Source organism: Penicillium chermesinum (assembly GCF_028974085.1).
Source record: "Penicillium chermesinum strain IBT 19713 chromosome Unknown utg000002l:1.0-5270490.0:1.0-5274688.0, whole genome shotgun sequence".
In the NCBI taxonomy this organism is placed as follows: Eukaryota; Fungi; Ascomycota; class Eurotiomycetes; order Eurotiales; family Aspergillaceae; genus Penicillium; species Penicillium chermesinum.
In genome coordinates this window covers 324,235-351,623 of record NW_026695312.1, presented here as the reverse complement: position 1 = coordinate 351,623, position 27,389 = coordinate 324,235, and the positions used below count along the sequence as shown (strand labels likewise).

Here is a 27,389-nt window from a genome sequence, read left to right as displayed (position 1 = left end):
CAATTATGATCAAGACAGTGAATGGAACGAGTCTACGTCCATTATGTCTAAAAAGAAGGGACAAAACACAAGTGTGTCGTTGCCAAGTCATAAGTTTTCATTCCCCTCCTTTTCAGGTAAGGGTTAAGTTAAAAAATCTAATACATGGCAGTCGTATCCTTTTGAGGATTGGGCGCTTAGTCGAAGAGACCGAAGCCCATGTCCTCATCGGACTCCTCTCCTCCTCAGCGGGCTTCTCGGCCTCCTTGGGGGCATCGGTAGCGGCACCAGCGGCGGCGGCGGGAGCAGCAGAAGCGTAGGCATCAGGGTTGGCGATGCGGTCCTTAAGCTCATCAATCTCGGGCCAGCTGTAGTCAGTCTCAACAGCAACAGCAAGAACCTTCTTGTAGGAGTTGATGATAGAGTGGATGGTGGCCGGGATGGTAGGGTAACCAACAGCCAGAGAAATGGTGGTGATGGTGTTGATGGCAGAGCTGAAAGCCTTGAGCAGGGTCTCATCGTCGATATCCAGGACATCGGCGCTGAAGCACTGGCCGGCATCATAGACCTGGGAAATGGTCATACCGTAGGTGAAGGGCGAGATGTTCAGCAAGTTGAGCAGCGAAGCCTCGGAGGCACCGACCTTGTTACCGGCCTCAACGAGCTTGAGGTCGGAGACAATTTCAATGGTACCACGAGCAATCTTGGTGGGGACACCGAGAGCCTGGAAGAAAGAGGTCTTACCGGGTTCCATACCAGTGTTACCGGCGGGGACCCAGACATCGGCGGGAGCGAAGGCACCGGCACGGGCGGGAGCAGCGACACGGTTAGCAAGGATCTTCTCCTTGGTAGCCTTGAGGTCACCGTTGGTGAAGATGAAACCGACGTTGCCTGGAGGGCGACAGAAAAAAAACGTTAGTCAATTGCTCGCGCGAGAGCTAGTTTCAGCTCTGAGAGAAATCGGAACTCACCCTTGACGTGAGGAAGCAGACGCTCAAACTCGGGGTTTTCAGTGATGAAACCCTTGAGAGCGCGGCGAACCATGGTGTTCTTTCCCATCAGGACGACGCCCTCGCCGCGCAGCGACATACGGATCTCGTGCATCTGCTGGGAGGAGACATTGTCGACGCCGACGATGAAGACAGTGCGGTACTCATCGAGAAGCGACTTGAGCTTATCGAAGTAAGCGGCCTTGGTTGCTGACTTGCCCCCCCATTTCTCCTTATTATCACTGAAGATAGGTTATTTAAGGGCAAGGGAATCTGTAGTTGAGTTGGATATGGAAAAGAGAAAAAGCGGACGCAATTTTGTGCCTATTTCTTTTTTTGGTGCGGTTCGCTAGTGGGTCACGTGCCATCGCCTTGAGTACGCGGAAGCGAGAAAGGCTGCCGCAAGCGCGTCAACAGCCAGTAAAGTTCTTGCGGTAGATAAAATGTTATTTTCTGAATCGTTGGGATACACGATCCTAGCTTTACCCTTTTCTCCATCTAATTGGTACGAATATTGCCAGTTCAACGCTGCCTACCGGAAGTAAAGCTGTGGCCGCTTCTGCAAACCTAACCTGCTCCACACCGCCCGCGTCCAAAATTTTGCCGAGTCATCGATTGATATTGAATTGCGCCAAGTCACCATGGCCAATTTTCAACATCCTTTTCTGTGCCTCCGTCCTGTCAAAAGGGCCCCGGGTGCTTCTGAAGTACTGGTTGCATCGGCCGGACCATATCTATACGTCTACGACACGGCCAATGGGGAGCGTCTAGATGCCTGGCCATCCACCAATCTAGATTCGACAAAGGCTTCTGCTTCAGGCGCAGCAGAACTTCTGTCTGACAATGGTCCGCCGGAGAAGAGGAGAAAACTGTCTGATGATGCAAATGTAGATACTCAGGTGGACCAGGAAGAGAAGGCGCAAAAGAAACAATCGGGATCTACTGACGACAAGCTACAATGGTCTGAGATCCCTATTGTTACGATCACATCCGACGGCCAATATGTAGTAGCTGTGACCCTGGAAGATAAGACTTTGCGAGTATTTGAACTAAGTCACGGTGGAAAGCTGCAGGAGTCGAAGCCCCGGTAAGATTATCTTCGTTTGCACACTTTTTCTTCGAATACTTACATTGTTCCCAGCGTCATGCCCAAGCGCTTGGCAGCGGTGACCTTTACTCCAGATGAGCAAACTCTTCTTTGTGGCGACAAACATGGAGATGTGTACTCGATGCCGCTGATTCCGGGAGACTATATTAAGAGTCGCATCGATGAGACTCGAAAGTCACTGGCAGCTACTGAGCTTACTGTGCACTCTGGAAGGAATCTCAGGTCTCTTGAACAGCAGAAGCTCCAGAAAGATAATCCTTTGAAAGGGGGTGCTCCGTCTCAAGAGGAGAGAAACGTTCTTAATTTTGAACACCGCAGTATCCTCGGCCATGTCTCTGTGCTCACGGACTTAATTTCAGTCGCGGTATCTGGCCGCAACTACATTCTGACTGCGGACCGCGACGAACATATTCGAGTTTCACGAGGCTACCCCCAGGCACATGTCATCGAACAATTTTGTCTTGGCCACAAATCTTTCGTGAGTAAGATTGTTGCTCCTGCGTGGGCGCCCGAGCTTCTCGTTTCTGGTGGAGGTGATGGTCAGCTTTTCTTGTGGGATTGGAGGAAAGGTCAAGTTCTTCAAACAGTCTCTTTGAGAGAGGCTCTCGGCGCAGAGGTCACTGTGCGGGGGATCTGGGACATCTCTGTAGAGGGGCTGAATTTTATAATAGTTGGCCTGGAAGGGTACAGTCCATTCCCTTTCTTTGCTCCTACATCTAACTAACATGCCGGCAGGTCCCCAAAGCTCCTCTGCTACAGTATAGTGGATAATCAGCTCAAGACAGAAAACACTACAACTCAGCTTTCCGGAAACCTACTTGACGTTGCTGTCTCAGATGCACTGAACTCGGTTATCATATCAGTGGACACTATCCGCGAGGTCGGCTCCACGAGCCAGTGGAAAGCCACCGCTGATTTGCCCCAAAGACTTCTCGAGGCTTTCAAGGTCACTCGCGGCGATGATGGACTTGAATTCGTCCCCGCAGAAGATTCAATCATCTCGAGCGTGAATTCTCTAGGGACCTCTGCTCTACCACAAGGTCTCAATGACAAGCAAAGAAGGGCAATTGATGACTTGCATTACACGATGATCAATTTGAAAAAGCTGAAGGCAACCGAGGACAAGAACGAATAGAAGAGCCGTGCTATGTAGTTGCTACCTACCGGCCCTATAATCAATACTAATGCAAAAAGTGCATAAATGAACACCAGTATATTGATATTCGTAAAAAATGCAAGAAATAAGACGAGTAAGTTTTCCTAGTAAGACGAATGCATATGCCAAACTATCTTAGCGGTGAGTCTAGATGAACATCTCACAGGCATGGAACGAAACATTTCAGTAGGAATATTATGCCCAAATTGAAGGAAAATTGCAGCATGTATAAACCAAAAACTTCTCAAATTTTTACTATGAGTATTCAAGTCGCCAAGTTCCTCACATGGTCGACAGCTTGCACCAGTTACTCCCACAAGGTTCCTCGGCGGTGGATCATAGATTGGCTCCGCGGCTCCCCGAGAATTCCACTTCCCCTCCTCAACCTGCACTCAACCACCCACCCACCATGCAGGAAAAATTCGAGCCACTAAGGAATGATCTGTTGTTGAGGGCCGCTCGAGGTAATTCCAATCTATCTCTCATTTATTTCCTAGACCATGGCTAACAATCGCAGGCGAGAAGGTGGAGCGTCCTCCTATTTGGGTAATGCGACAAGGTAAGTAGACTAGACTCGGCCCTAGCACCAAGCACCGTGAAACAGAACATCATTCATGACTGATATCTACTGCGCTAGCTGGTCGCTACCTTCCCGAGTACCACGAGGCCAAAGGCAACCGTGATTTTTTCGAATGCTGCCGCACACCAGAGATCGCTTCGACCCTTACTCTCCAACCCGTTGAACGCTACGAGGGTCTCATAGATGCCGCGATCATCTTCTCCGATATTCTTGTCATCCCGCAGGCCATGGGAATGGTGGTTGAGATGGTGGATAAGAAGGGCCCGCACTTCCCCGAGCCTCTCAAGTCGCCAACAGACGGCCAGTATGAGAAGGTTATGGCTAAGAAGGTCGATGTTAAGGCAGAGTTGGACTACGTTTATAGCGCCATCACCCTCACTCGTCTGAAACTTCAGGGTCGTGTGCCCCTGATTGGCTTCTGTGGTGCCCCGTGGACCCTGCTGTGCTACATGGTCGAGGGCGGTGGTAGCAAGCTCTTTGTTCAGTCCAAGACCTGGGTCTATAAGTACCCTAAGGAGGCGCAGGCATTGCTGCAGAAGATCGCAGATATTTGTGTTGAGTACCTGGCTTTGCAGGTGGCCGCTGGTGCCCAGCTGGTGCAGGTCTTCGACTCTTGGGCAGGTGAGCTATCTCCAGACTCGTTTGCCTCGTTCTCCCTGCCCTACCTCCGCCATATCTCTGCGAACCTCCCCAAGAGACTACAGGAGATGGGCCTGGAGCCTGTTCCTATGACTGTTTTCGCTAAGGGTGCTTGGTACGCCCTTGACGACCTGTGCCAGTCGGGTTACAATGTCGTGGGCTTGGATTGGCTGCACGACCCTGCTGAGGCTATGCGCATCGCGAATGGCCGTGTCACTATCCAGGGTAATGCTGATCCTGGTATGCTCTATGGTGGCCGTTCTGCCATCACCGATACGGCGGAGAAATTGGTCGCCGGATTCAAGAAGGGCAAGCAAGGTTGGATTTGTAACCTTGGACACGGTACGTAAGACCTTATTAGATCTAGCAGTCCTATACTTATCCCTTGAGCAGGTATCACCCCATTCGTCAACCCCGACGATCTCAAGTTCTTCTTCGAGGAAATCCACCGCCTCACTGTATAATATCCATACGAATGATACAAAGTGGCTTCGTCACCACGATACTGGACTACAAAAGCTCTTCTACTCGTCGTACACGGCCGTCATTAGGCTGCAGAGCCCGATTCTCTTTTGATTTCTACCTGGGTATCTTTTATCCCCGCCCGGGTGTCCGATCAAATCTCCGACTCTTGTCAAAACTTCAGAGTACTAGACGGCGATATCCTCATTCCTTCACAGGGGATTTCGGTTAGTTTCGATCAAATAATGAAAATCAACTGGAATTACGAACCAAAGCTCCGGCTTCTCCTTCATGAAGGTGGACATGAGGTTCTTGCACTCTTGATTATCCAGTACGACAACTTCTTTGCCCTTGTTGAGTAGCAGGTCCTCTCCGCCCACGAAGTTCTCATTCTCGCCAATGACCACGCGTTTGATCTTATAGAGAATACATGCACCGGTACACATGTCACATGGGGACAGAGTGGTGTACATCGTAGCTCCCTCGTAAGCCGAGGCCGGGAGACGGCCGGAATCCTCGAGAGCCGACATCTCGGCCTGGAGACAGTATTAGCTTGCATGAGACCAGCGTAGGGAGAGGAACCTATAGTATGGTCCTCTTCTGGATTCTACTAGACGAATTGGATCTCCTTACATGTAGCACAGCGCTCCCCTTCTGCACGCGCATATTGTGACCGCGGCCCAGGATCTTGCCGTCCTTGGAGACCAGGGCAGCTCCAATGGGGACGCCACCCTCCGCCGCGCCTTGTTTGGCCTCTTCGACAGCAGCGATGAACCCGGGTTCTTGATCCATTGTGTTACTTGAGAAAGCAGATCAGAGTACTGAGAGGTGGTTTGGGATAGCTACGCTAAACAGGCATTCTCTGCCGCAATCCTTATCAATTGCTATCGTCTCCGCGGCGAGTTCCGCCCAAGACCGAAGGGGATGTAAGTGGAGCGCAGACCTTTCCCTCCAACAGCCCCTCCGCTTATCGATAAGAGTCGTGGCTGGGTGTGGCGGAGAGGAAAACTCAGCACAGATTCTGCCTCAGTACGGTATTGTAATACATGATACTTGCTGCTGCTGATCGGTGGATCTAGACGAACTTTACTTGTGCAATGTACAAAGAACAAGAGTATTTCTGTATAAATGTGCTAATCCTGTCAATATCTCTATTCGATATATCGCAAGAACATGGTCTATTAGAACAAACTGAGTACCACTTCCGTCACGGCTCAAAAAATCAGCAAGGTGACTGTATGCATGAGCCTGATTTAGTGGAGCTCTGCCTATAGGAAGCAGTGTATTCCGTGCGCGGAAGGACATGGAATCGTGGAGAACCCCATCGAAGGCCGCAGAACCCGGTAGATTGAGCGCTCGGGCCCGGGTTTACAAAGGTCAGCAAAGAGAAACCATCAGAAGAAAAGAATGACAAGTGACGATATGGAATATATAGAAACAGAAATTCTTTGACAGATGTGGAGAAAGTGTCTGAAATCTAGCAATTTTCCTCTAAACCGTTGAATATCGTCTAGCCGGTACATAAGGGCCCGTATCTCGCGCGCGGAAGACTAGAACTTCTGTACCAATACGGCATCAGTACGACGAAACAGTACCTGAAAAGAAAAAAATAGTTATTCAGCCGATTGTGTCGGGCTCGGGCTCCTGATTCTTATCCAAAAGAGATCATTTGTGCTCTCAACCCCCTCCATCTTTCACGCTCTCCTCATCCTCTGCGGCATCTTTTCTTGGGAAAGTTGCAACTTCGCTTTCCGTTCTTTTTCTTAACTGTTCTCATTTCTTCGATACCCGACTCCTCTATTCGCCGTCGCCTAATCTGCCGACACAATGGTCAAGGATACCAAGCTCTATGACTTCCTCGGGGTATGGTCTATTTCCGCTACTCTATGTAGATCGCTTTCTGTAGCTAACGGGATATGCTTGCACAGGTTCCCCCAACAGCCTCTGAGAGCCAACTGAAGTCCGCCTACAAAAAGGGTGCACTCAAGTATCACCCTGGTACGTTGCACTATCACTCGAGATGGCCGCCAAATCTCGGAAATACTCTCTCTCCTTGAATGAATACTGACCATTTTCCACTTCAACAGACAAGAATGCCGACAACCCCGATGCCGCTGAGAAGTTCAAGGAGCTATCCCACGCCTATGAGATTCTGTCCGACCCCCAGAAGCGTCAAGTCTACGACCAATTCGGCGAGGAAGGTCTTGAGAATGGCGGCGGTGGTGGCGGCATGAATGCCGAGGACCTATTCTCTCAATTCTTCGGCGGCGGTGGTGCGTTCGGTGGAATGTTCGGTGGTGGCATGCGCGAGCAGGGTCCCAAGAAGGCCCGTACCATCCACCATGTGCACAAGGTTAACCTCGAGGATATCTACCGTGGAAAGGTATCAAAGCTTGCTCTGCAGAAGTCAGTTATCTGTGCTGGCTGTGATGGTCGTGGTGGCAAGGAGGGCGCTGTCAAGGAGTGCTCTGGCTGTAACGGTAGTGGTATGAAGACCATGATGCGCCAGATGGGCCCCATGATTCAGCGTTTCCAGACTGTTTGCCCTGACTGTAACGGTGAGGGTGAGATTATCAAGGATAAGGACCGTTGCAAGAAGTGCAACGGGAAGAAGACTGTTGTTGAGCGCAAGGTTCTGCACGTCCACGTCGACAAGGGTGTGCGTGACGGCCACAAAATCGAGTTCCGCGGCGAGGGCGACCAGATGCCTGGTGTGCTTCCTGGCGATGTTGTTTTCGAAATTGAGCAGAAGCCACACCCCCGATTCCAGCGCAAGAACGACGACCTGTTCTACCAGGCTGAGATCGACCTGCTTACCGCGCTTGCTGGTGGCACCATCCACATTGAGCACCTTGACGACCGCTGGTTGACCGTCAACATTGCTCCAGGCGATGTTATTGTTCCAGGTATGTTTTGTGCCATTGACCAATGTGAAAGCCTTCTTCGTTTGCTAACATGTTCCGATCAGACGCCATCAAGGTCATTGCCGGCCAGGGTATGCCCTCTTTCCGCCACCACGACTACGGCAACCTCTATATCAAGTTCGACGTCAAGTTCCCCGAGAAGGACCAACTCCAGAACCTTGAACTTTTGGAGCAGGTTCTCCCACCCCGTATGCAGCAGATTCAGCCTCCACCTGACGCCATGGTCGAGGACTTCGAACTTGAAGGTGTCGACGGCAGCGAGGGCTCGCAAGCCCGCGCTCACGGCGCTGCTGGATCTGCTATGGATGAGGATGATGAGGACGTGCCTCCCGGTGCTGAGCGGGTACAGTGTGCCTCGCAGTAAACGGGAATTTTTTTTTTTGAAGGAAGAAAGAATTGCCGTGGAATCTGCAAGCCACGAAATGCGGCGTCTCGGGAGTGGGAGTGGCTCCAATTAGTGGCCGAAGGCTGAAAAGTTCACTTCACTCATGATTCCACGTGAAGTGTAGCCGTCGCCATGAAACGAATCAAGCCCTATCATGCTCTCCTTTTTGTCTCTTTCTTGATCATGTGGAACTGATTTGCTTTGCGATGGCGTTAGCTCAGAAGACTGGGAAGATGCTTTCTGCGATCCCTGCATCTTCTCGGGAAATTTTTCTTTTATTTCTTTGAATTCGTTTGTAATTCCACTGCGCCCCTGAATTTTGCGCTCTGCCACGACCTCCTATGCTACCTTTCGCCCCCCTTTCGAGTTATTTTTTTTTCTTTGTGTGTTTGATTCCGTTTGTCTCTTTTCCTAGCGGTACCGCCAAGGGGGCGTCGGATTGGTGGAGAATGTGTTTGCGACGAAGAGAAAGCGCGACGAGACCACGACACTGCAACTACAGATGGAGCGAGGCATAAGACAGCCATGTTCTCTCTTCTCTGTTTTATAGTCATGATCTCATGTCGCTTTGCTGGACGGATCGTGGAGCCATTCATATTGGATTTCCTTTCTCTGTCTCCTTTTTCTCCGGCCTGCACTGATGATGACTGAATAGACATTGCGTGGATCTGAATTGAATGCATTGTTAAAAGATATACTGGCTTGGGGTCATACCGCATTGTAGCAACTTTTGCTCCTGCAGCTCTGATAGTTCCGAACAGTTTGTAGAAACATGCAGCGTGAAATTCGTCTGAAGAGCAGTGTGGTAGTACTAATACGGCGCGAGGAGGACCCTGGGGATTTACTACCTTGGTAGTCCAGCACAGACCGGAGAAACCTTAAATAATCTAGCTGTTAGACTCATAACGGACACTTACAAGCCTGGGCTTCTAGTTAATCTCTGTATGGAATAGTGTATCGATTCTCCAATACAAGAGAATCACTCCAGAGGGACTGGCGCGACTAGCCCCCTTTGGTGTTTGCGACGTGTATATGATTTGCCTTGATTCCTAGCGCATCTATCGGGAATGACAGTGGTTAATGGTGAAACATATGTTTACGGAATGCTATGGATCTACAATCTCATATCTGCGAGTGGACTCGACCCGAACCTACTCATTACCTCCCAAATTGGAGTGGCCCACTGCCAAATGTCTTCGGCAGTGGGGTTGAAATGCATGCGATGCTCCGTCTTAAGTTTGCAGAACTTGCACATTAGCCTGTTGAGTTTATGATGTAAACGTAAAGACATACAGGCTGGTTATCAAATAGTAGATGTTGTTTTGCCTATGGAAACCATATATACTGGGGCATGGCCACCCAGATACGCCAAAGCACCCAGTTCTAGATAAACACACCCATCCCTACTTAGATCAGCCAGCTAAGCTAATCAACAGAATAACATTCCCGGCTCTCATCGGACGGAAACACTGGTGGTGGGCATAAATACGCAAGTCTGCCAAGTTTACGCTCAACCCTGCTAGTATCGACCTGGTTGGGTACATAGATTGCTCTTCATGTCCTCCCTGGTGCTATAGCTCCAATTTATATTGCCAAGATCTACTAAGCTGTCTTTTCAGATGGTTCAAGTTCGGCCACCAGAAGTGTAGTGTCAGGGTATGCGGCTTGAACGTGTCTGACAAGAATGTCTAGCTGGTCACCTACTTCTGCATGGTGATGGTAGAATTTGAGGGTGACTTGGACTCTGACATTTGGATCCATAAGATTGCCGAACAGTTTACTCATAGGTTTGCTTGGGGAGTAGTTGTTGACGGTGTTTGTTTCACTACAAGGCGATCTGTTACATATGCATGTGGAATCAGCAGTGGTGGATCCGGTGGGTCTTATCAACATTAGCTATCTCCAACTACTAACAACAGCATTACTGCTCTTGGGCTTGTAATATGAAAAGCTACCACTGAGCTTGGATTCCCACTGGCACTTCAACTTCATGTTAGACTTCTCATTCTGTGATGCAGGGCACCAAAGGGCTAATACTACTATAAATTATGTTACGACTCGGCGTAAGAAGTAATGGCGTCTTGGGATGGAACATGTTCGTTTTCTACTACGGGTAGGAGGATAATTGAAGTTCTGACTTGAAGGCCGATTTGAAATTGAGGTTTCATTCAGGTTTGGCTCCGAGTCGGACGCGGCAGTTTGTAAGGTTGGTCCCTGGGACCGGGAAATACACAACGAACGCCGCCGCCATGACTGCTACACTAGACATTCGACCTTCACATACGTCGGAGAAATACAACATCTGGAGCTGCCAGTACTGCCAGTGGCTATATGGAACGTATAAAATCTTCTGATTGAATGCTCAATGACGGGGACTAGGACTAGCGGGAATCAGTAAAGAGCCCTGCAGCTCCGTATATTTCAAGCCGGGCTGCTACGAGTAGCTAGTGGAGAGAACAGAGCGCAAAAACAAGACATTTGGTCGAGTCACTCGGAACTGGGTCAATGGCCGATCAATAGGTTGCCTGAAGAGCAAAATGAGCTTCTACTGCTAAATACCGGTAGAAGTAGGCAATGTCAAGACCGCTCAAAGAACTAACGTACATGGGAAGGTATTCTGTACGCAAAGAAGAGCCGTAAACGAGTCCTAGCTAATTCAAGTGCCTCGGTCCAGACCCCAGAAGGCTCTGCAAGGAGAAACCAAGAACTCTATGAAATGAGATGCCCCATTTGCGCTCATAACAGGATGAAGTGGATCGAACTCTACCGGGTCTACCGGCTCCTTGTCTCCGCAAAGGCGCTCGAGCCAGCCTGCCTTTCAGCTGCAATCGACACGAAGACAGAAATACGAGGTTGTTTTTTTATTTTCTGGCCGAGCATAGCGCTGATATTGAAGTCGCCGACACTAGATGGCGCGGCTGGAATTTGCCCGCCATTACAGCTGTGATGAAACTGCTCCCTAAGGCAATCTGAAATGGAGTACAAATGAGCGAAGCTGCCAAAAAGTGGCATGAGAGTCAATGGAGGTATTTTGGGCTCTCAGAGTGGTGTGTCGGGTAGGAGTCCTTCATCTTTTCTTGATCTTGATCCTAATTCTCAATGCTACGCAAGCGAGCTAAAAAGAGCTCCTTGATGTTCCCAGTCCATCCTTGTAGGTTAATGAGCTTTCTTGGGTGCAAAGCACGGGTCTCTATTCTTGCTTCCGGTATGAAAGATGGCAGAGCAACTGCAGATTGTAGTTGGCTATGCCCGGATCGAGATTGAACCGGGGCTCCATTTTTGTCTTGGGACCTTCCTGATTGATGAGAGAAACCCCCACCCCCCAACGCTGCCACTTAAACCGACCACGATGTTTCTCGTATGTCGCAACCCGGGCGGCAAATGCGTTGACATGATGCAATGTGCGTGTGGAATCAATATTGCTTGTTTGGTGATGAGCAGTTGGCTTCATTCGTTGCGTAACATCAGATCCGACAAGAATACCCGGCCGCAAACTGCGTTCTGACAGGACAATCTGGCTTGCGGACCCTGTGCCTGTGTAGCTGCTCTGGGGTAGAAAGCAAGTCCTGGAGATTCGTTATGTAGTCCCGGCGATGGCATCAAAAGTACGCCACAAAAGTTTACTTATGGTGGCAACAGGAGGTAGAGAAAGTTTACGCGAGGGGAGAGCTTCAAACTCTAAGCGTGCGATACCCGCTTTATTGGCTCGTATAATAGAGTTCTGCAATTGATCTCCTCATGCTAAGCTTGCACGTCCGAGGCAATCATGGATGATTGGTGCTTAGCCACACGCCCATAGGCACGCGAGCCGCTATCCGAATCGGGCATAGCAAAACACACAGCGGTGCAAGATTATTGCGTTCCGGCTGGGGACTGCGAGCAGATGTTCCTCCAAGACTCAAAACGTTCGAGCGCATCTCATAGTGAAACGCAGACATTGCCAACTGGGGGTAATTTGGGTGTCTCAGGTCGATACGGAGCCCGCAAGACCCCAAAGTCATGACAGGCATAGTCGCGTCGGTTTTAGGTTATGGGCCGCAGCCGCAACAAGCTACAATGACGTGATTTAGATCTGGATGGCGCCTTTGCTGCTCCCAGTTCGCCTCGTACTTTTCTTCATAGAGTTTCCACCAATGAATTGTGGCTTACAAATTGTACATCTCATGCTGCGAACCAGGAGTCATGGTACCCCAAGTACCTTTCGACTCCGCTCGGTGTGAATCCGATAGAAAGGATTGGAGCATGTCGATCGAGAGCAAACAGCACAGACCATGAGAGATTATCAGTACGAACGATTCGAGGTCTTACGCCCACGCTTGGCAGGGGGGGGTGGGCGACCGGTGGTCCCTACCCCATTAAGCAGGTCTCTGCGGAACTCGTGGCCACCCAGCAGGCCGCTCTCGGCACTCGAGAGAGCGAGTTCATGAGCGAGTACAGAGTACTTGCTCGGGGGGCTCTTGCTCTTTGGTCTTTACTCGGAGTCTTGGTGTGGCGAGCAGGGCTTGGCAGCCTCATGGCTTGGCCTCGTAGTTTTCGATCTATACTCCATGGAAGTTCTACGCCGCTATGAACGGAGTGCACACCTCGTGCCTCGGATGTATTTCATGTACTCCGTGGCCAAAAGACATACGAAGCGTGGAGAAGCGAAGCAGCTAGACCCTCTCAGCGCCTCCTTTTGAAACGTGGAAACGAGCAAAATTCGTCGTGCTGGTGTCACCATCGGCGCGGGTGATTTCACCATCGCTGCGCTTACTGATTGGCTTGAAGAGACCCACCGTAGATCATCTACACCCGCTTGATGCTCCTGATTGGCCCCTCTGTATGGGCGTTAGTTACATAAGCTGGGCTGCTTGGACTTGATTGGCAGGGGCCTTTGACACCACACAGCTGCGTACTGCGGACAATCGACAGGATTCCAGTGTGGTATGGGGGATTTTGGCACTGGCCGATCAAACGGCTCAGGCTATCGCAATGCCTCGCAAGATAGTCCTGTACCAGCAGACGAACAACGGGGGATCTGGCCCGTAGCTTCTAGAAACAAGGAATTTCGGCCTGCTCCACTATGAAAATGCGAAAACATTCATAATCTTGCAATGGGGGAGTTGGGGCTCCACGCTCCTCGTCATCCGTCCAGGCCCTGGAGGTTCCACCGGTCTTCCGCCGCTTGATCATCATGAGCGGGACACCCATGGATGCCCTGGAGCTGTGTGCGCAGGGCCCCCATATCAGCCGTTGGATCCCCCATTGCTTTTTTCCTCTCGAAACTTTCGAACTTTTCGAGCCCAAAGAAAAAAAAAAAGCAATCAACTTGCGACCTGAGCGCCGGCCACTCAAGCCAAGTTGGAGATTGAGATATTACGCCATCTCAGGCCGGATCACGCATCACCTGCTGCACGCTTGTATCTCCCCTTTTCGGTCAGACTTCGTATTGGGAACCTTCTTCTATTTTTTCTTTTCTCTTTTTTTGCTTTTGGGTTGGTCGACATGGAAAAGGTGTGATCATCAAAAAGAAAAAAAAATTTGCGAATTTATATCCAGCTGGAACCCCCCTCGAGCCACGTTTTTGAGATCTGTCAGCCTCACCGTTCCCACTAGCATCCAGGCCCTTTGACGGCCGGGCCTATCATTGTCTACTTGATATCATTCTTGGAATAGATCTTCGTCACCCGCAATGGGTGAACAGAGCACCAAGGTCGGCCATGCCCTAGCCAAAGGCCTCGGCATCAAGCTCGCATACCGTGATCCTTTGGCCTCCAACAAGCCCGAGAAAGCTGAGGAAGCTTTCTCGGTCGGTACGGCCGACACATACTCCTATATCGAACCAGAGCCAACCACCTTGGAATGGATCCAGGAGGTTACCCCAGTGGGAGACAAGTCCTCAACTACCTGATTGGTTTATTCCCCTTCTTGAACTGGATTCGTCGCTACAATGTCCAATGGCTGATGGGTGACTTGGTTGCCGGGATCACCGTGGGTGCCGTCGTTGTGCCTCAGGGTATGGCCTATGCTGAGTTGGCTGAGCTACCCGTGCAGTACGGCCTGTACTCATCTTTCATGGGAGTGCTGATATATTGGTTCTTCGCTACGTCAAAGGATATTACTATCGGGGTGAGTGATGCTTCAAAATATCGAAAACGAAAAAAAAAAAATTTCAAGAGCAAGCAAGCTGACCGTGATCTCGTTGTAGCCTGTGGCTGTCATGTCCACCTTGACTGGAAGTATCATCCTCGATGCGCAGAAGTCGAACCCCAAATTCGACAGCGTTGAAGGCAAAATCGATATTGCAAATTGTCTGGCTGTTATACTTGGTGGTATCGTTTGCGCGCTGGGCTTCCTCAAGCTTGGCTTCCTGGTGGATTTCATTCCCCTTCCGGCGATCTCGGCTTTCATGACCGGCTCTGCCGTCAATATCATCGCGGGACAGGTCCCAACCATGCTGGGCGAGAAGGCGAAATTCAGTACCCGCGGTGCCACATACAAGGTCATTATCAACACCCTCAAGCATCTGCCCTCTGCAGGACTTGATGCCGCTATGGGCGTCACTGCTTGTGCTATGCTATACATCATTCGATTCGCGTGTACATACGCCGCTAAGAAGCAACCCCACCGGGCAAAGCTCTGGTTTTTCATTTCAACACTGCGCACGGTATTCGTCATTCTGTTCTACACCATGATCAGTGCTGCATGCAACATCCACAGACGGGATCATCCCATGTTCAAGGTCCTGGGCCATGTCCCCCGAGGCTTCCAGCATGCTGCTGTGCCGGTTGTCAATGCTGAGATCATCAAGACCTTCTTGCCCCAGCTTCCCGTGGGCGTCATTGTCCTCTTGATCGAGCACATTGCCATCTCCAAGTCCTTCGGTCGTGTGAACAACTACACCATCGACCCCTCGCAGGAGTTCATTGCAATTGGTATCACCAATCTTCTGGGACCTTTCCTTGGTGCTTATCCCGCCACTGGTTCTTTCTCTCGAACTGCTATCAAGTCCAAGGCCGGTGTGCGTACACCGCTGGCTGGTTGTATTACTGCTATCGTTGTTCTTCTTGCCATTTATGCGCTTCCGGCCATGTTCTGGTATATCCCCAAGGCGTCTCTGGCTGGTGTTATTATCCACGCCGTCGGTGATTTGATCACGTCTCCCAACACCGTCTACCAATTCTGGCGAGTGGCGCCATTGGATGTCATCATCTTCTTCATCGGTGTCATTGTGACCGTCTTCACCTCCATCGAAGATGGGATCTACTGCACCATCTGTGTCTCCGCCGCAGTCCTCCTTTTCCGAGTCGCTAAGGCTCGTGGCCAATTCCTGGGCCGCGTGAAGATCCACTCCGTGATCGGCGACCACCTGGTCGATAGTGATGGCAAGTATGGGTCTTTGGCCGACCGAAAGCAGGCCCCTCTCAACGATGACCACCAGCAACGTGCTATCTTCCTCCCAGTCAACCACCAGGACGGATCCAACCCCGACATCGAAGTCGAGCAACCCCACCCCGGTATCTTCATCTACCGCTTCTCCGAGGGCTTCAACTACCCCAACGCCAACCACTACACAGACTATCTCGTGGACGCTATCTTCAAGCAGACTCGTCGCACGAACCCGCAAGCATATGCCAGACCCGGTGACCGCCCATGGAATGACCCCGGTCCCTCCGGCAAGGAGATCGCCAAGGCGACAGAGGATACGCGGCCCACGCTGCAAGCTGTTATCCTGGACTTCTCTTCCGTGAACAATGTCGACACCACCTCCATCCAAACCTTGATCGATGTCCGCAATCAATTAGACCGCTACGCCGCCCCGCGCTCGGTGCAGTGGCACTTCGCCCACATCAACAACAGATGGACCAAGCGCGGCCTGGCCGCCGCTGGCTTTGGCTTCCCCACCCCCGCCCCCGGCGCCGACGGCTTCCACCGCTGGAAGCCCATCTTCAGTGTCGCGGAGATCGAGGGCAATTCGTCCGCCGCGGAATTCGCGGAACGTGAGAACAACCGGCGGCTGCAGGGCTTTAGCGGTGACCTTGAGGCGGGCATTAAGGAGCATGACACCACCGAGCGCGAGATCAAGACTCCTGAGTCTTCATCAGATGATGCCCATGTCTTTACCGAGGATAAGCTGAAGCAGGACTTGGCTGATTCTAGACCCTACCAGGGTGGTCGTCGCAGGGTCGCTATCGTGCAGGGCATGAATCGTCCTTTCTTCCATATTGATCTTACGAGCGCATTGCAGAGTGCTATTGCCAACTGCGTGGAGGATGATTTGCATACTGAATGAGTCATTTGAGAGCGTTCTTCAGTTCAGTTCTGTTCTGTTATCTTTTCTCTATTCTTATTTTCTCGTCGACTGCGTTTTAAGATTCCCCCCCCTTACCCCTCGTCTGATTGCGTTTTGGTCACTGGACTCGGACCTGGATAGGCCGTATGGATGGTCTGATATGATTCATAATCTTTGTATTTCAATATGTCCAATGTGCTCGTGGTTCCTTCGGCAAGAGATTTTGTCTGGCGTATCTTGCTGTGGTCGGAACGCATATTTCAATCTTGAATTGGGTCTAGTCATAAAAGGGCGTTTTCTTCTCGTTCAGGATACTCTACCAACAATAGAAAGCGTTGATTCCTCTAGCCTTGAGTATCTTACAATTTCGTCTGAAATTTGATTTGATCATAATTCTTCTTGTCCGAGCGGCTGCTGTCAAAATTGTGTCCAGCCTATGGAAGCAATTTCCAACCAGGAGTTTGGACTGCTCCGAGGCATCACTTGCAGCTTCTTGTCAACGTTCTGACGAGAAACCGTCCACCGGGTTATGCTGATTATGTTTTCTGTCAACTTACATCTGAACTGTGTCTACGGGAGCTTGAGATGTTGAGTTTTGAACCGTTAGTTCATTATTCCAGTCCAAAGATAACGACTTCCATGTGAGTTGACCATATATGGGGTGCATCAGGCGAGCAACTCGCACCAGACCCGAGCCAGCCCCAGTTCTACCTCCCAGCAAATAAACAAGACACGGTGCAAGAATCCCAATATCCAGAATCACCGCAACACACCTCCAACTCCAGCCCAGCCCAGCACAAACCCAGAAAGTGCCTCGCTCATGACGCCGCCCCCAAGCCAAAGATCCTGCCACGCACCACTCCTCAGCACAAAGCGTCTCCCTTCCTTCTTCGCGCCGTTCAGCGACATCCGCACGACGCCCCTCCGGTCCATATCCACCTGCCCATCGATCTCACCCCCGCTGCCCGGGAAGAACGCACCGGAGCCGGCGCCGCCGGACCGCTGGAGGAGGACGAGGTGGAACAAGCCGGATACGAGAACTGTGCCGGCGAAGTAGAAGGCGAAGCCGACGGCTGATTGGAGAGCGAGGATTCCAGCGGAGATGCCGAGGAGGAAGGCTGTTAGGCTGTGGAGGGAGGAGAGAACCTATCTCCAGAGTTAGACATGACCGGGAATTTGGTATGTGTGTTATAGAGGGGACTTTGGGAATGCGAGCTGGAGGGAGTGGGAGTGGGCTTGGGACGCATACCCGGTTGTTGTGCTGGACGGCCTCTGGTACGAGGGGATTGATGAGCAATGAGAGCTCCTGCTTTGTGGGAGCCATGGTGGGCTGTGTTGGTATGGTTTATGCACAATTTTGGCTTGCGGGTTTGTCGCCTTGGCGGTAGGCGCGTGAAAAGAGTGCTCTTTCAGCTTCAAATTTCAGAGGTACGACGTGAATTGTGGGACTCTGGAGTCGTAAAGCCCTGATTGAGCTTGGTGGATAGAAAGTGGCAGGAACGAAGACCCGCGTGCAACTCGAGCGGGAGTTCGGGCGTGGTTTGTAGAGGCGCACGGACCCTCTCGCAACGAGACGATCTACTCTCTTTATACTTTCATGCGAGCTGGAATTCTATACTTTCGAGCTTCGAAGCTGGGAAGTCCATGGAAGAGTATGTAAATTCTGATTTTGGTCACAAATTCTTAACAGGAAAGGTTCTGTTCATATCTACGATTACCCCCGATGTTTTAATGTCCAGTACCCCGAAGCCATCATGAAACCATTTCTTGACATCACTGCGTTTGATACACAAATCCCACAGCCATCCTCGTATTACCGGGGTACAAAAAGATCACAGACCGAATGAAGAGCGAAAATAAAAGTAAGAAAGAAAAAAAAAAAAACCAGCAGAGATGATAGAACATGACTGACATATCCACAGTGTCGCTTGGATGTAAATGGTACCTGCCTCCACAGGAAGCTAGGACACTCACCATCCTATGCTTTCATGCACAAGTTGAGAATGGACGGTTTTACGAGAGGGCATCGAATTTGCCCTCCGCGCGGGCTTCACGAACCTGCTCGAAGACCTGTGTTTTCCCCCACCATTAGTATAGATTGAAGTGGCTTGGTTGGACATTAATAACTCACCTTCAGCATCTTGTTACGGGCACCCAGTGCATTAACGCCTCGTTCTTCCAAAGCCTTGTCATCAAGTTCAACGAGCTCGGTCCATTTGAGATCCTTCAGTTGGTCGGTATATTTGTGCAGACGAAGGGATCGCAGCCAGCTGGGGATATCCTTCAGGAGAGAGGGGTCGGTAGGATCTTCTGGTGGCTTGGAGCTGCCACGTCGGCCACGAGGCGAACGTCCACGAGTGACTTCAGAGTGGTCGGACAGATAGCCCTCACCACCCAGGCCGAATTGTCCGATGCCAAGGGAGTTAAGCCCATTGCCCATGAGCGGGTTGTTTGGGTCGTAAGCGGCTAGGAACCCATTGTTTTGTGGGGATGTGAAGTTCATATGACCCAGGCCACCACCAGCACCCTGCAGGGCAATACCAGGAGAGTTTGGACGGGAACGACCTCCTGCCAAGGCGGCTTGCTGCTGGGCCTGCAGAGCAGCCAGCTGCTGAGCGTTCAAAAGCTGACCAGCCACGAGGTTGTTTCCCGGCAGACCTGGACTAGACAGACCCTGAGGAACCGCATGGTTGGAGTTTGCGTTCCGGTTTTGACCGTCATTGGAGCGCGATCGGCGATACTTCCGAGCATCATCCAATGCAATACGGTTGTTCACCGTTGACAGAGCTGCAAGTTTCATGGCAGTAGCATTCGCCACCATGTCCGCCTGGGAATTGCCTTGATTCTGCTGCTGTCCGAAAGTCGCCGTCATCGGAGTGTTTGTCATTGACGCCCAGCTGTGGTTACCAACGTTGTAGGGCGAAAGAAGCGGGGGCTCGATGTCCGGGGCTGGGATGGTGGCAGTCTGGGGGAGAGGGGACCGGAGACCTGACGAGCCAGAGGGCTGACTGAACTGCCCCATGGGCTGATGCCCAGAGGATGATTTCGGGCGGGCAATGGGAGGTTGGGTGTCAGAAAGACCACCGCGTTGGGCCCATGGCGATGATGGCGGGTCATTGCTGTTGTCTGGTGCCGAGATGGTGGGGGCAACAAACGAGTTTCGATCTCCAAAGACAACGCTGTTGCGATTGGAAGGCGGGGCGTTGCCGGTCTGCTGCGTGAACTCTGCCTTTTTCTTAGCGATGGCAGCTGCAGCATCCGGGAACATGGCATTAATAGTAGAGGAATCGAGGCCCGAGTTGCGCTTTGCACCCGGGGATGGTGGGGGCCGGCCCAAGGAGTTTCGAGAGGTGTCCATATTGATTTTAGACATAGCATCGCTCAAACGACTCGACATAGCATCTGTAGATAAGGAAAAGGAGTGTTAGTGAAATAACCTGTGAGCAAGAGAAAGAATGGAACAGACCTTTTTCGCCAAAGTTGGCCGGTGACAGAAGTCCGGTGATGGGATGGCTCTGTGCCATCTGCTGCAGCACCTGGATGAAAAACCGAATCTGCACCTGGGTAGTCTGCTGCAGCAGGGCGTACAGAGCAGCCGTACGTTCGGCTTCACTCAGGACCCGGAACCATTGCTCGATGGCACTGAGCTCATCCTTGAAATCCTGGTCAAGGGTGGCTGCAGCCATTTCCTCGAGGGTGGTCTCATTTTGGTCGATATCCGCAAGCCACTGTTGAGCGGCCCGATCCATGGCATCCTCCGATGCATTCTGCCCCTGGGATTGCTGGTTGAAGAAGACCTCGGAGGAGGGCCGCATACGCGAGGAGAGCGGCGAAGGGAAGCCGGACATGTCGGCCGATGCCCGTAGCTGATGAGAACCGAGGTTTCGAGCAGAAGACGGAGGACGCAGGGTCGAATTCTGAGGGGCCTCGGGGGTGCTGTTGCGGTTGCCGATAATATGGCTGGCCATCTCACCGGGTCTTTGCGGAGGGGTTGGGTCGAAAGGTGACTAGTAAATACAGTGGGGTTGGAAAAAGATTACTGCAAAACACCTGCAGAACCTGCTGAGTTTGCGTAAAGAAGAATCAAGAATCCCTGGATCCGAAAACCACCCCGTAGTACCCTATAATTGATGGCTCGAGGCAAAAGAAAAAGAAAAACGAAGGAAGCACAGAACCAGTCCAGTGGGCTGTGCCTGATTTTTTTTTTTGCCAGGATCGAGTTCGATCGGTATGAAGCCCGAACGAAGGAAAATCAGGACCAGGAAGGCAATAGTGTGTCAAACACAGCAAGCCAGGATGGTCCTGCAAGAAAGAAAGGAAGGAGAAGGGGGAGAAGGGAGATTCGAGATTAGAAGTTGGGGTGGAGGGAGAGGGAGAAGTGCGGTTAGCGGAAGCTGCTTTTCTTCGGGGTTCAAGATCACGGGTTCCGTCTGGAATGGAACTTCGACTTCTTCTCCCACAAGCTCCCCTCTGCGGTTCCTCCTACATCTTGGCCTCTTGACCCCTCAACTGACTCTGATTTATGTGATTCGTGCTGGTGGGGACGTGGCGATGAACATCAGCCGCTCCTGAAACGGCCTAAAATCAGTGCGCACGTCTCGGCCTTTTTTTGGTTCTATACACGCGGTCTGGGCCACGGTCTGAAAAGATTGTTGGTCCGGGATTCCTTGACCTCTCATTCATCACTTGAGCCAGCCCGAAGTCGATCCCCTACGCGCTAAAGACTTACACACCACTACTAGCCTGCCAGCTTTGTCTGGCCCGGTCTTTTGACCATGGCGGCCCAAGATCAAGATTATCCCATGGGCTCGCCGGAGGAATATGAATATTCGGCTGCCAGCGAACCCTATGAGTATTGGCATAGCGATCCGCCCCCGGTGTCGGATGAAATATCACCCGCCGTAATCGATCCCAGGCTCTATGGAAATGACATGGCAGCTGATATCATGGCGGACAGCCTTGCTCAAGCTGATGAATTCGATTATGGGGCAATTGAGTATGCGGCCAGTGACCGAGAGATCACACCAGATCTAGATGCCGGTGAAGACGATTCGGATTTTAATATACCAGGTAGCGAAAGGTATGACACTCCAAGGTTCTAGTAACATCATTCCAAACTTTCAATAACGAGTAAAATAGTGACGATGAAGATTTTGAAGATGACGACGAGGACGATGAAGAAGACGATGAAGATGAAGATGATTCAGACAGAGAACGCCGCCGCCGCAGAGGAGGGGGTCGCTTTTCAGGTCGTTATGGAGCCCGAGGCCGTAAGGGTGTTAAACGTGGACCACGCAAACCTTTGGAACCCGGCCCGGAGTTCAAGATGCTTCATTCCGAAGCTACCGAAGCGTTCATCGATGGAGATTATGATCGAGCGAAGGAGAAAGTGACCCAGGCTATTTTGAAGAACCCCGAGATATTTCCAGCGCATTCATTACTAGCAGAAATCTTCCTAGCCCAAGGCCAGATGGACAAAGCCTTCTTGGCTCTCTTCAACGGTGCTCACACCCGTCCAAAGGATGCCTCTGTGTGGCTCAAAGTTTCTCGATACATCTTACGTCGTGCGGGTCAAGAACGTGAACGGGCGCTGAATGATGTGATCTATTGTTATACCCGCGTCCTAGACATCGAGCCCAAAAACACCAATGTCCGATATCAACGAGCTGCAATTTACCGTGAGCTTGGATTGAACGGAAAGGCGGCTATTGAGTACGAGCGTATCTTGAAGGATCGACCACACAACCCACGCCCCCTCAGACATCTAGCAGAAGTTTACATCGAACTCAAAAATGTCCAGAGGGCGCTTGATATCTGGAACGAGAGCATGGCCTATTACAGGTCTTTGGACCCAAGCAAAGCGAAGAATTTCTCGTGGTCAGAAGTGAACATCTATGTCGAGCTTTTCAGCTATGTGGAACAATATGAGCAAGGGATTGAAGCACTCAAGTCTCTATCGAGGTGGCTACTGAATCGTGGAGAAGACCGATTTTGGGATGGATTCGACGCGGATGATCGAGAGTGGGATATAGAGGACTCACCGCGCCGGATCAAAACTAATGGCTTCATTCCGGGAACGTGGCCATCGGAATGCTATGGCGCCGGGCTTCCACTAGAACTTCGGATCAAACTGGGCCTTTTCCGATTGAAGATGGGTCATCAGCATTACAATGAAGCATTGGTAAGTTTTTGAAACAAAATAATACGGTACGTCTCTAACTGAACTTGGAAAGCACCATTTTGAATTCCTAATGCCAGATGTCACATCTGAGGGAGCCCCCATTTTTGACTATGGTGATCTTTTCCGAGAGGTTGCCGACGCTCTCAAAGAGCACAGACTGCTTGCAGAGGCCTACCGCTTTTACTATCCTATCCAGGAGACCGCTGAGCATGCCGATATCGGCTATTACATGGCGATGGCTGATTGCTGTCTGCAACTTGAAATGTGGACAGAAGCAGAATCATACTATCTCACCGTCGCCGACAATGATCACAAACATATTGAGTCCCGTATTGAGCTTGCCAAATTGTATGAAGAGTTGGATGAGACTGAAAAGGCTTTCAAGTCGATCAATGAAGCCATTCGAATTGGTCGAGAAGACACCAAAGCACGACGGCGAGGAAAAGACACTAGACTTGAACAGCTAGCCGCTGAGTTCAAGGCTGCCGAGCCAGGAGCCACCGATTTCACCACTCAGCCAACAGCATCACTTACTACATATGTGCCTCCTGCGCGAAATCGGGTCCGCGAGGAAAGCAATCGAGTCGAGGATGCACAATATCTTTTTGCGAAGATGCAAGCACTGGATCCTTATGTGCAAGGAGGTGACGAAGAAGCTCTAGAAGATTGGCTTGATATCGCAGATGCTTTGCTACGCGATTTCCGGTCCAATCGTGTCTTCTATCCAAATATCCGGGAGGAGTTTCAGGGGTTCCACAAGAAACCTGGCAAAGCAAAGAAGGATTATACAGCGTTGGATCGAGCCCAAGAAGTGGCAGATCGTCTACAAAAGGCCGCTGGTAGGTCAAGCATCCAGCTCCTTACTTCGATCAACCTTTTTGTCTAACGGCATTTCATAGGTCCGATTGTCCCAGAAGAGCCTGCGTCTGACACCATCCCCGATCGATACTATGAAATCTCCTTTGATGATTGGCTTGATATCTTCTTGCAATATTCCCTCCGGATCACTGATCAAGGCGAGATTGATGAAGCATATGATACTCTGTATGCTGCGGCGAACGCTAGTGTTTTCTTTCATTCAAAACCCAAGGCACGCTTGATCCACGTCTGCTGGTTTAGTAAGATCTTGCTCCCTCTAATCAAACCCGCCATTCCACGCTGACATCAATTATGTAGCATGCGCACTTCGGGTTCAAGATGATGAAACCCTAGCCACTGTGGCTCGCTGGTTCATTAAAGAGTATCAATTTGTCACTGATACTTACCGACTATTCTCGATGTTAAGTCGACTATGTGGCAACCCATTGAAGCCTCATTTCCATTCTTCCCAGCATATGAAGTTTATGCTTCGCCAAGTCAAGGCAATAGATTTCACTCTTCCAGACAGTGCAGAAAGGCCACAACTCGATCCAACTCTCAGGTGGAAAGACCGTGCCTCTCTCACAACAAAGGACGAAAACGGGGAATTGGTTCCAGCGGAATCGCTTGATATTGCGGTCCTTGTCTTGTATGGCCACATTCTCTACTCTGGGGGCAGTTTCTACCCCGCATTGAACTACTTCTTCCGCGCCTACGCTCTCGATGACGAAAATCCAGTTGTGCTTCTGTCTATTGCACTCTGCTACATTCACCACTCTCTCAAACGACAGTCAGACAATCGTCATTACCTGATTTCGCAAGGGTTGGCGTTCATGCGTGAATATCGACAGGTTCGAACCAAACCTGGTGTTCTGTTAGTGGAGCGACAGGAGATGGAATTCAACCAGGCCAGAGTGTGGCATGGCCTTGGCTTGCTTCAGCTGGCTGTAAATGGATATGAGAAAGTTCTCGCAATTGGAGAGGAGATCAAGAAGGAGAATCCAGAGTCCAGTTTGGCAGACCGTGATGTGGACATGGAGGGCGACAACCGCCCACAGCATGCTCTGTCACCCCGAACATTTGTCGAGAACTTCTCGTGCGAGGCCGCTTATGGTTTGCAGAACATACACGGGCTTTCCGGCAACAGCAAGGCTGCTATGGAGGTCACAGAGAGATACCTAGTTATCTAATGTCTTCTGTCCGCTTCAGAAACGAGTAATGTCTCAATGTATGATACCACATCCAGCAATGCTTGATCCTACAAAAATGGATGGCCATAATATCATGGAAATCTTCCAGGGCAGGTTTCTAAACCGATATCTACTAAACTTGAGGGTCTAAGTAATTCTCAGCGTTCGAGACCTTCTTCACGATCAATAGAGTACCACAGATCGCAGGCTGAAGCAACTCTTCCCCTTCCTTGACTCCGGCTTCATGCAGCAGCCGTTCTGTAACCCTGCGGCCTTTTCTAACAACGTCTTCTTCAGTTCCAATGGCATGCGGGTGCGCCTCCCGCCATCGGGTGACAGGGCTTCCCACCCCGAGTATCTTTTCCAACTGATCCATATTCACGGCCCTCTGACGCTCGAGAAACTGCTCATCAACCGTCCAATCGCGGCGGAAGAAAGTGCTCTCATCAAAATCCTTGACGGGCGTGTCTAATGTCCACGGCAGCGCAAGACTCTTGTACCCGTCTCGGGTCAAGCGATTCCCAGGCTCGAAGTACGGCACAAGGTGCGTCTCTTCGAGCTGGAGAAGAGCAGCTTCAATGGCAGCGGCGTTCGGCGTCGATGGATGCACGTGCAGGCCGCCAGAGGTCCACAGGGCAACACTACCCCCTGGCTTCAAGACACGGGCTGCATTGGGCCAGAATTCGTCTAAGTTGAACCAGTGTGCTGCGTTGCCGGAAATGATTAAATCCACCGAGTTATCTGGAATTGCCGGCGAGAGGTCGGAGCCCAGCTTGCTGGCAGTAGATACGCCGAATCGCACCGACTTGGACGTATCCTTATCGCCACTTGTAGACTGTGCGGCTTGGATCATCCCCTCCGAGGGATCGATAGCGAAGGTCTCAGTGAAGTAGGGTGCCAGCGAGTGAGTCGCAGTGCCGGGACCGCAGCCTACATCGAGAAGGGACCCGAACTGACCTCCGGTCGAAGAATGATGGCTGCGGATAGTGTCATAGACACTGGAGTGGTAGTTGGGACGGATGTGCGCATAGTGCTCTGCTTGGTCCTTGTTGTAGGTACTGAATGTCTTTTCTTGCTTGAAAAGATTCGTGACAGACATGATGGATGGTGCAGGCCTAGAGACTCAGGGATATAAGGCAGTAGTCTAGAAATTTTTGGTACAACACCAAATCTGGGATCGAGCATACCTTATATAGATTTCGTTTTTTTTTTCCGCCCTCCTCTTTCCAAAATCTACTTGAAGGAATACATGAATATAAGCATCGGGGCACTGCAGTTGCATTAGCTCCGTTGACCAATCAAGTACCAGAGAGCCACATGGGGATCCGCTGCGCTAATCCTTTTATGTGCCACGACTGCGAGGCTCTTGGCATTGTCGGTCTTGTCCAGGCTGCGAGGGCTTTTCTCCTTCAACGACAATCTCGCAGTGACTACCTTAAGAGGAGAAGGGTCCATCTGGATCTCAGAGTTCTTCCGCACGATGGTTTACTATGGCGCAGTCAGTAGAGGTTGCCAGCGGTGTCGCCATCGCAAGGTCAAGGCATGACCGCCCACCGGACCCTACAACAGTCAAGCCGCCTCGCAAACTGACTGTCTTCTTGTACTAGTGCGATGAACGGAAGCCTGGTTGTCTGAAGTGCCAGAAGTCTGGGACACAATGCCCTGGTTATCGAGATCTCAAAGAGGTCTTATTCCGAAACGAGTCCGACAGGATCATTCGCAAACTCCGCAAAAAGAAGGCAAGCATCTCATCAGTTGATACGGGAGATAGACGCGCTCCAAGCACGGATTTCTCCTCTTTCAATATCGCCTCCTGTGCCCTCATCAATTGAGGCTCCCCCGAGTCTTTCACCAGCTCTGGACGACCTAGCCGCCAACTTTTTCTTTACCAAATATCTCCCCAAAGAAACACTGATAGCAAAGAACTTCCATAACTGGCTTGAGGGCGCCTACCGCAAAAATAATAGCCCTGCTTTAAGTGCAATAGTCCAGTCTGTTGGCATGGCAGGACTGTCTAATGTATCGCCCGCCCCAAACATTACAATGGAGAGTCATAGACGGTACCATCATGCTCTATGGAATCTCAAGCAGGCACTGGATGACCCGCTGAGAGCGGTATCTGATGAAACACTTACTACAGTCAATCTACTATCTCTGTACGAGGTAAGACTCCTGCTTCTACGCTTCTCAACGTACCTGCTTATGTTTGAAGATCGTCAACTCTCAGTCTATAAGTGAAGAACTTCCTCTATCCCACACCGAGGGTGCCATGACATTATTGGAGCTACGGGGCCAGAGCCAATATACATATGAGCGCGGGGGCCATCTGGTAACTCAGACATGCTCGCGAGTGGTAAGCCCTGGGTGCATCAGAAGGCTCGATCGCGTATGCTGAGTATCCACATCACAGCTCCCTATCTGCATGCAACAGAAGCAAACTGTTCCTTTCGCCCTGGTTCGAGCTACGTCGGCTTGGCAATCCAGCCCCCTCCGACAGGAATGGGGTCGTCGAAAGTATTCTCACCCGGGCTCTCTCTCGGAAATTTCATTCAGGCTGGTCAACCTCCGAGCATTTGTCAAAAACGGCCAAATCCCTGCCCCTCATATCATTCGTCGGGTTGCACTCGAAATCGACCATGATCTGCAAACTTGGGAAGCTGTCGTCC

The 27,389-nt window shown here is 51.0% G+C and overlaps 12 protein-coding genes across 12 annotated transcripts; 6 read left to right on the top strand and 6 right to left on the bottom strand.

Moving 5' to 3' along the window:
• Window positions 1-112: 112 nt before the first annotated feature.
• N7468_000912 (60S ribosomal uL10 domain-containing protein) lies at window positions 113-1,209 on the bottom strand (the record flags this gene model as incomplete). Its single annotated transcript, XM_058470209.1, has 2 exons — window positions 113-870; window positions 951-1,209. Coding segments are annotated over 2 exons (1,017 nt in total), but the record flags the coding sequence as incomplete, so codon positions are not given.
• Window positions 1,210-1,609: 400 nt separating this feature from the next.
• On the top strand, window positions 1,610-3,211 carry trm82 (putative tRNA methyltransferase; the record flags this gene model as incomplete). The annotated part of the gene is made up of 3 exons (XM_058470208.1): window positions 1,610-2,055; window positions 2,110-2,760; window positions 2,812-3,211. 3 exons carry the CDS (start codon window positions 1,610-1,612, stop codon window positions 3,209-3,211), a joined length of 1,497 nt encoding a protein of 498 aa, XP_058333349.1.
• Window positions 3,212-3,641: 430 nt separating this feature from the next.
• N7468_000910 (uroporphyrinogen decarboxylase HEM12) lies at window positions 3,642-4,915 on the top strand (the record flags this gene model as incomplete). Its single annotated transcript, XM_058470207.1, has 4 exons — window positions 3,642-3,696; window positions 3,750-3,791; window positions 3,870-4,793; window positions 4,845-4,915. The coding sequence occupies 4 exons, from the start codon at window positions 3,642-3,644 to the stop codon at window positions 4,913-4,915; spliced, it is 1,092 nt and encodes a 363-aa protein (XP_058333348.1).
• Window positions 4,916-5,125: 210 nt separating this feature from the next.
• Window positions 5,126-5,705, bottom strand: N7468_000909 (cytosine deaminase; the record flags this gene model as incomplete). Its single annotated transcript, XM_058470206.1, has 2 exons — window positions 5,126-5,449; window positions 5,547-5,705. 2 exons carry the CDS (start codon window positions 5,703-5,705, stop codon window positions 5,126-5,128), a joined length of 483 nt encoding a protein of 160 aa, XP_058333347.1.
• A 1,035-nt stretch (window positions 5,706-6,740) lies between these two features.
• N7468_000908 (type I HSP40 co-chaperone YDJ1) lies at window positions 6,741-8,201 on the top strand (the record flags this gene model as incomplete). Its single annotated transcript, XM_058470205.1, has 4 exons — window positions 6,741-6,776; window positions 6,842-6,911; window positions 7,001-7,819; window positions 7,882-8,201. The coding sequence occupies 4 exons, from the start codon at window positions 6,741-6,743 to the stop codon at window positions 8,199-8,201; spliced, it is 1,245 nt and encodes a 414-aa protein (XP_058333346.1).
• A 1,623-nt stretch (window positions 8,202-9,824) lies between these two features.
• On the bottom strand, window positions 9,825-10,115 carry N7468_000907 (uncharacterized protein; the record flags this gene model as incomplete). Its single annotated transcript, XM_058470204.1, has 1 exon — window positions 9,825-10,115. One exon carries the CDS (start codon window positions 10,113-10,115, stop codon window positions 9,825-9,827), a length of 291 nt encoding a protein of 96 aa, XP_058333345.1.
• A 3,778-nt stretch (window positions 10,116-13,893) lies between these two features.
• Window positions 13,894-16,494, top strand: N7468_000906 (SLC26/SulP family anion transporter; the record flags this gene model as incomplete). Its single annotated transcript, XM_058470203.1, has 3 exons — window positions 13,894-14,014; window positions 14,050-14,330; window positions 14,410-16,494. The coding sequence occupies 3 exons, from the start codon at window positions 13,894-13,896 to the stop codon at window positions 16,492-16,494; spliced, it is 2,487 nt and encodes an 828-aa protein (XP_058333344.1).
• A 759-nt stretch (window positions 16,495-17,253) lies between these two features.
• On the bottom strand, window positions 17,254-17,818 carry N7468_000905 (EMC6 family protein; the record flags this gene model as incomplete). Its single annotated transcript, XM_058470202.1, has 2 exons — window positions 17,254-17,640; window positions 17,744-17,818. 2 exons carry the CDS (start codon window positions 17,816-17,818, stop codon window positions 17,254-17,256), a joined length of 462 nt encoding a protein of 153 aa, XP_058333343.1.
• A 689-nt stretch (window positions 17,819-18,507) lies between these two features.
• N7468_000904 (RNA-binding protein VTS1) lies at window positions 18,508-20,462 on the bottom strand (the record flags this gene model as incomplete). The annotated part of the gene is made up of 3 exons (XM_058470201.1): window positions 18,508-18,564; window positions 18,626-19,896; window positions 19,961-20,462. 3 exons carry the CDS (start codon window positions 20,460-20,462, stop codon window positions 18,508-18,510), a joined length of 1,830 nt encoding a protein of 609 aa, XP_058333342.1.
• An 807-nt stretch (window positions 20,463-21,269) lies between these two features.
• On the top strand, window positions 21,270-24,723 carry N7468_000903 (uncharacterized protein; the record flags this gene model as incomplete). The annotated part of the gene is made up of 5 exons (XM_058470200.1): window positions 21,270-21,574; window positions 21,634-22,675; window positions 22,728-23,514; window positions 23,575-23,793; window positions 23,852-24,723. The coding sequence occupies 5 exons, from the start codon at window positions 21,270-21,272 to the stop codon at window positions 24,721-24,723; spliced, it is 3,225 nt and encodes a 1,074-aa protein (XP_058333341.1).
• A 133-nt stretch (window positions 24,724-24,856) lies between these two features.
• Window positions 24,857-25,822, bottom strand: N7468_000902 (class I SAM-dependent methyltransferase; the record flags this gene model as incomplete). Its single annotated transcript, XM_058470199.1, has 1 exon — window positions 24,857-25,822. The coding sequence occupies one exon, from the start codon at window positions 25,820-25,822 to the stop codon at window positions 24,857-24,859; it is 966 nt and encodes a 321-aa protein (XP_058333340.1).
• A 902-nt stretch (window positions 25,823-26,724) lies between these two features.
• Window positions 26,725-27,363, top strand: N7468_000901 (uncharacterized protein; the record flags this gene model as incomplete). Its single annotated transcript, XM_058470198.1, has 2 exons — window positions 26,725-26,886; window positions 27,082-27,363. 2 exons carry the CDS (start codon window positions 26,725-26,727, stop codon window positions 27,361-27,363), a joined length of 444 nt encoding a protein of 147 aa, XP_058333339.1.
• Window positions 27,364-27,389: the final 26 nt, after the last annotated feature.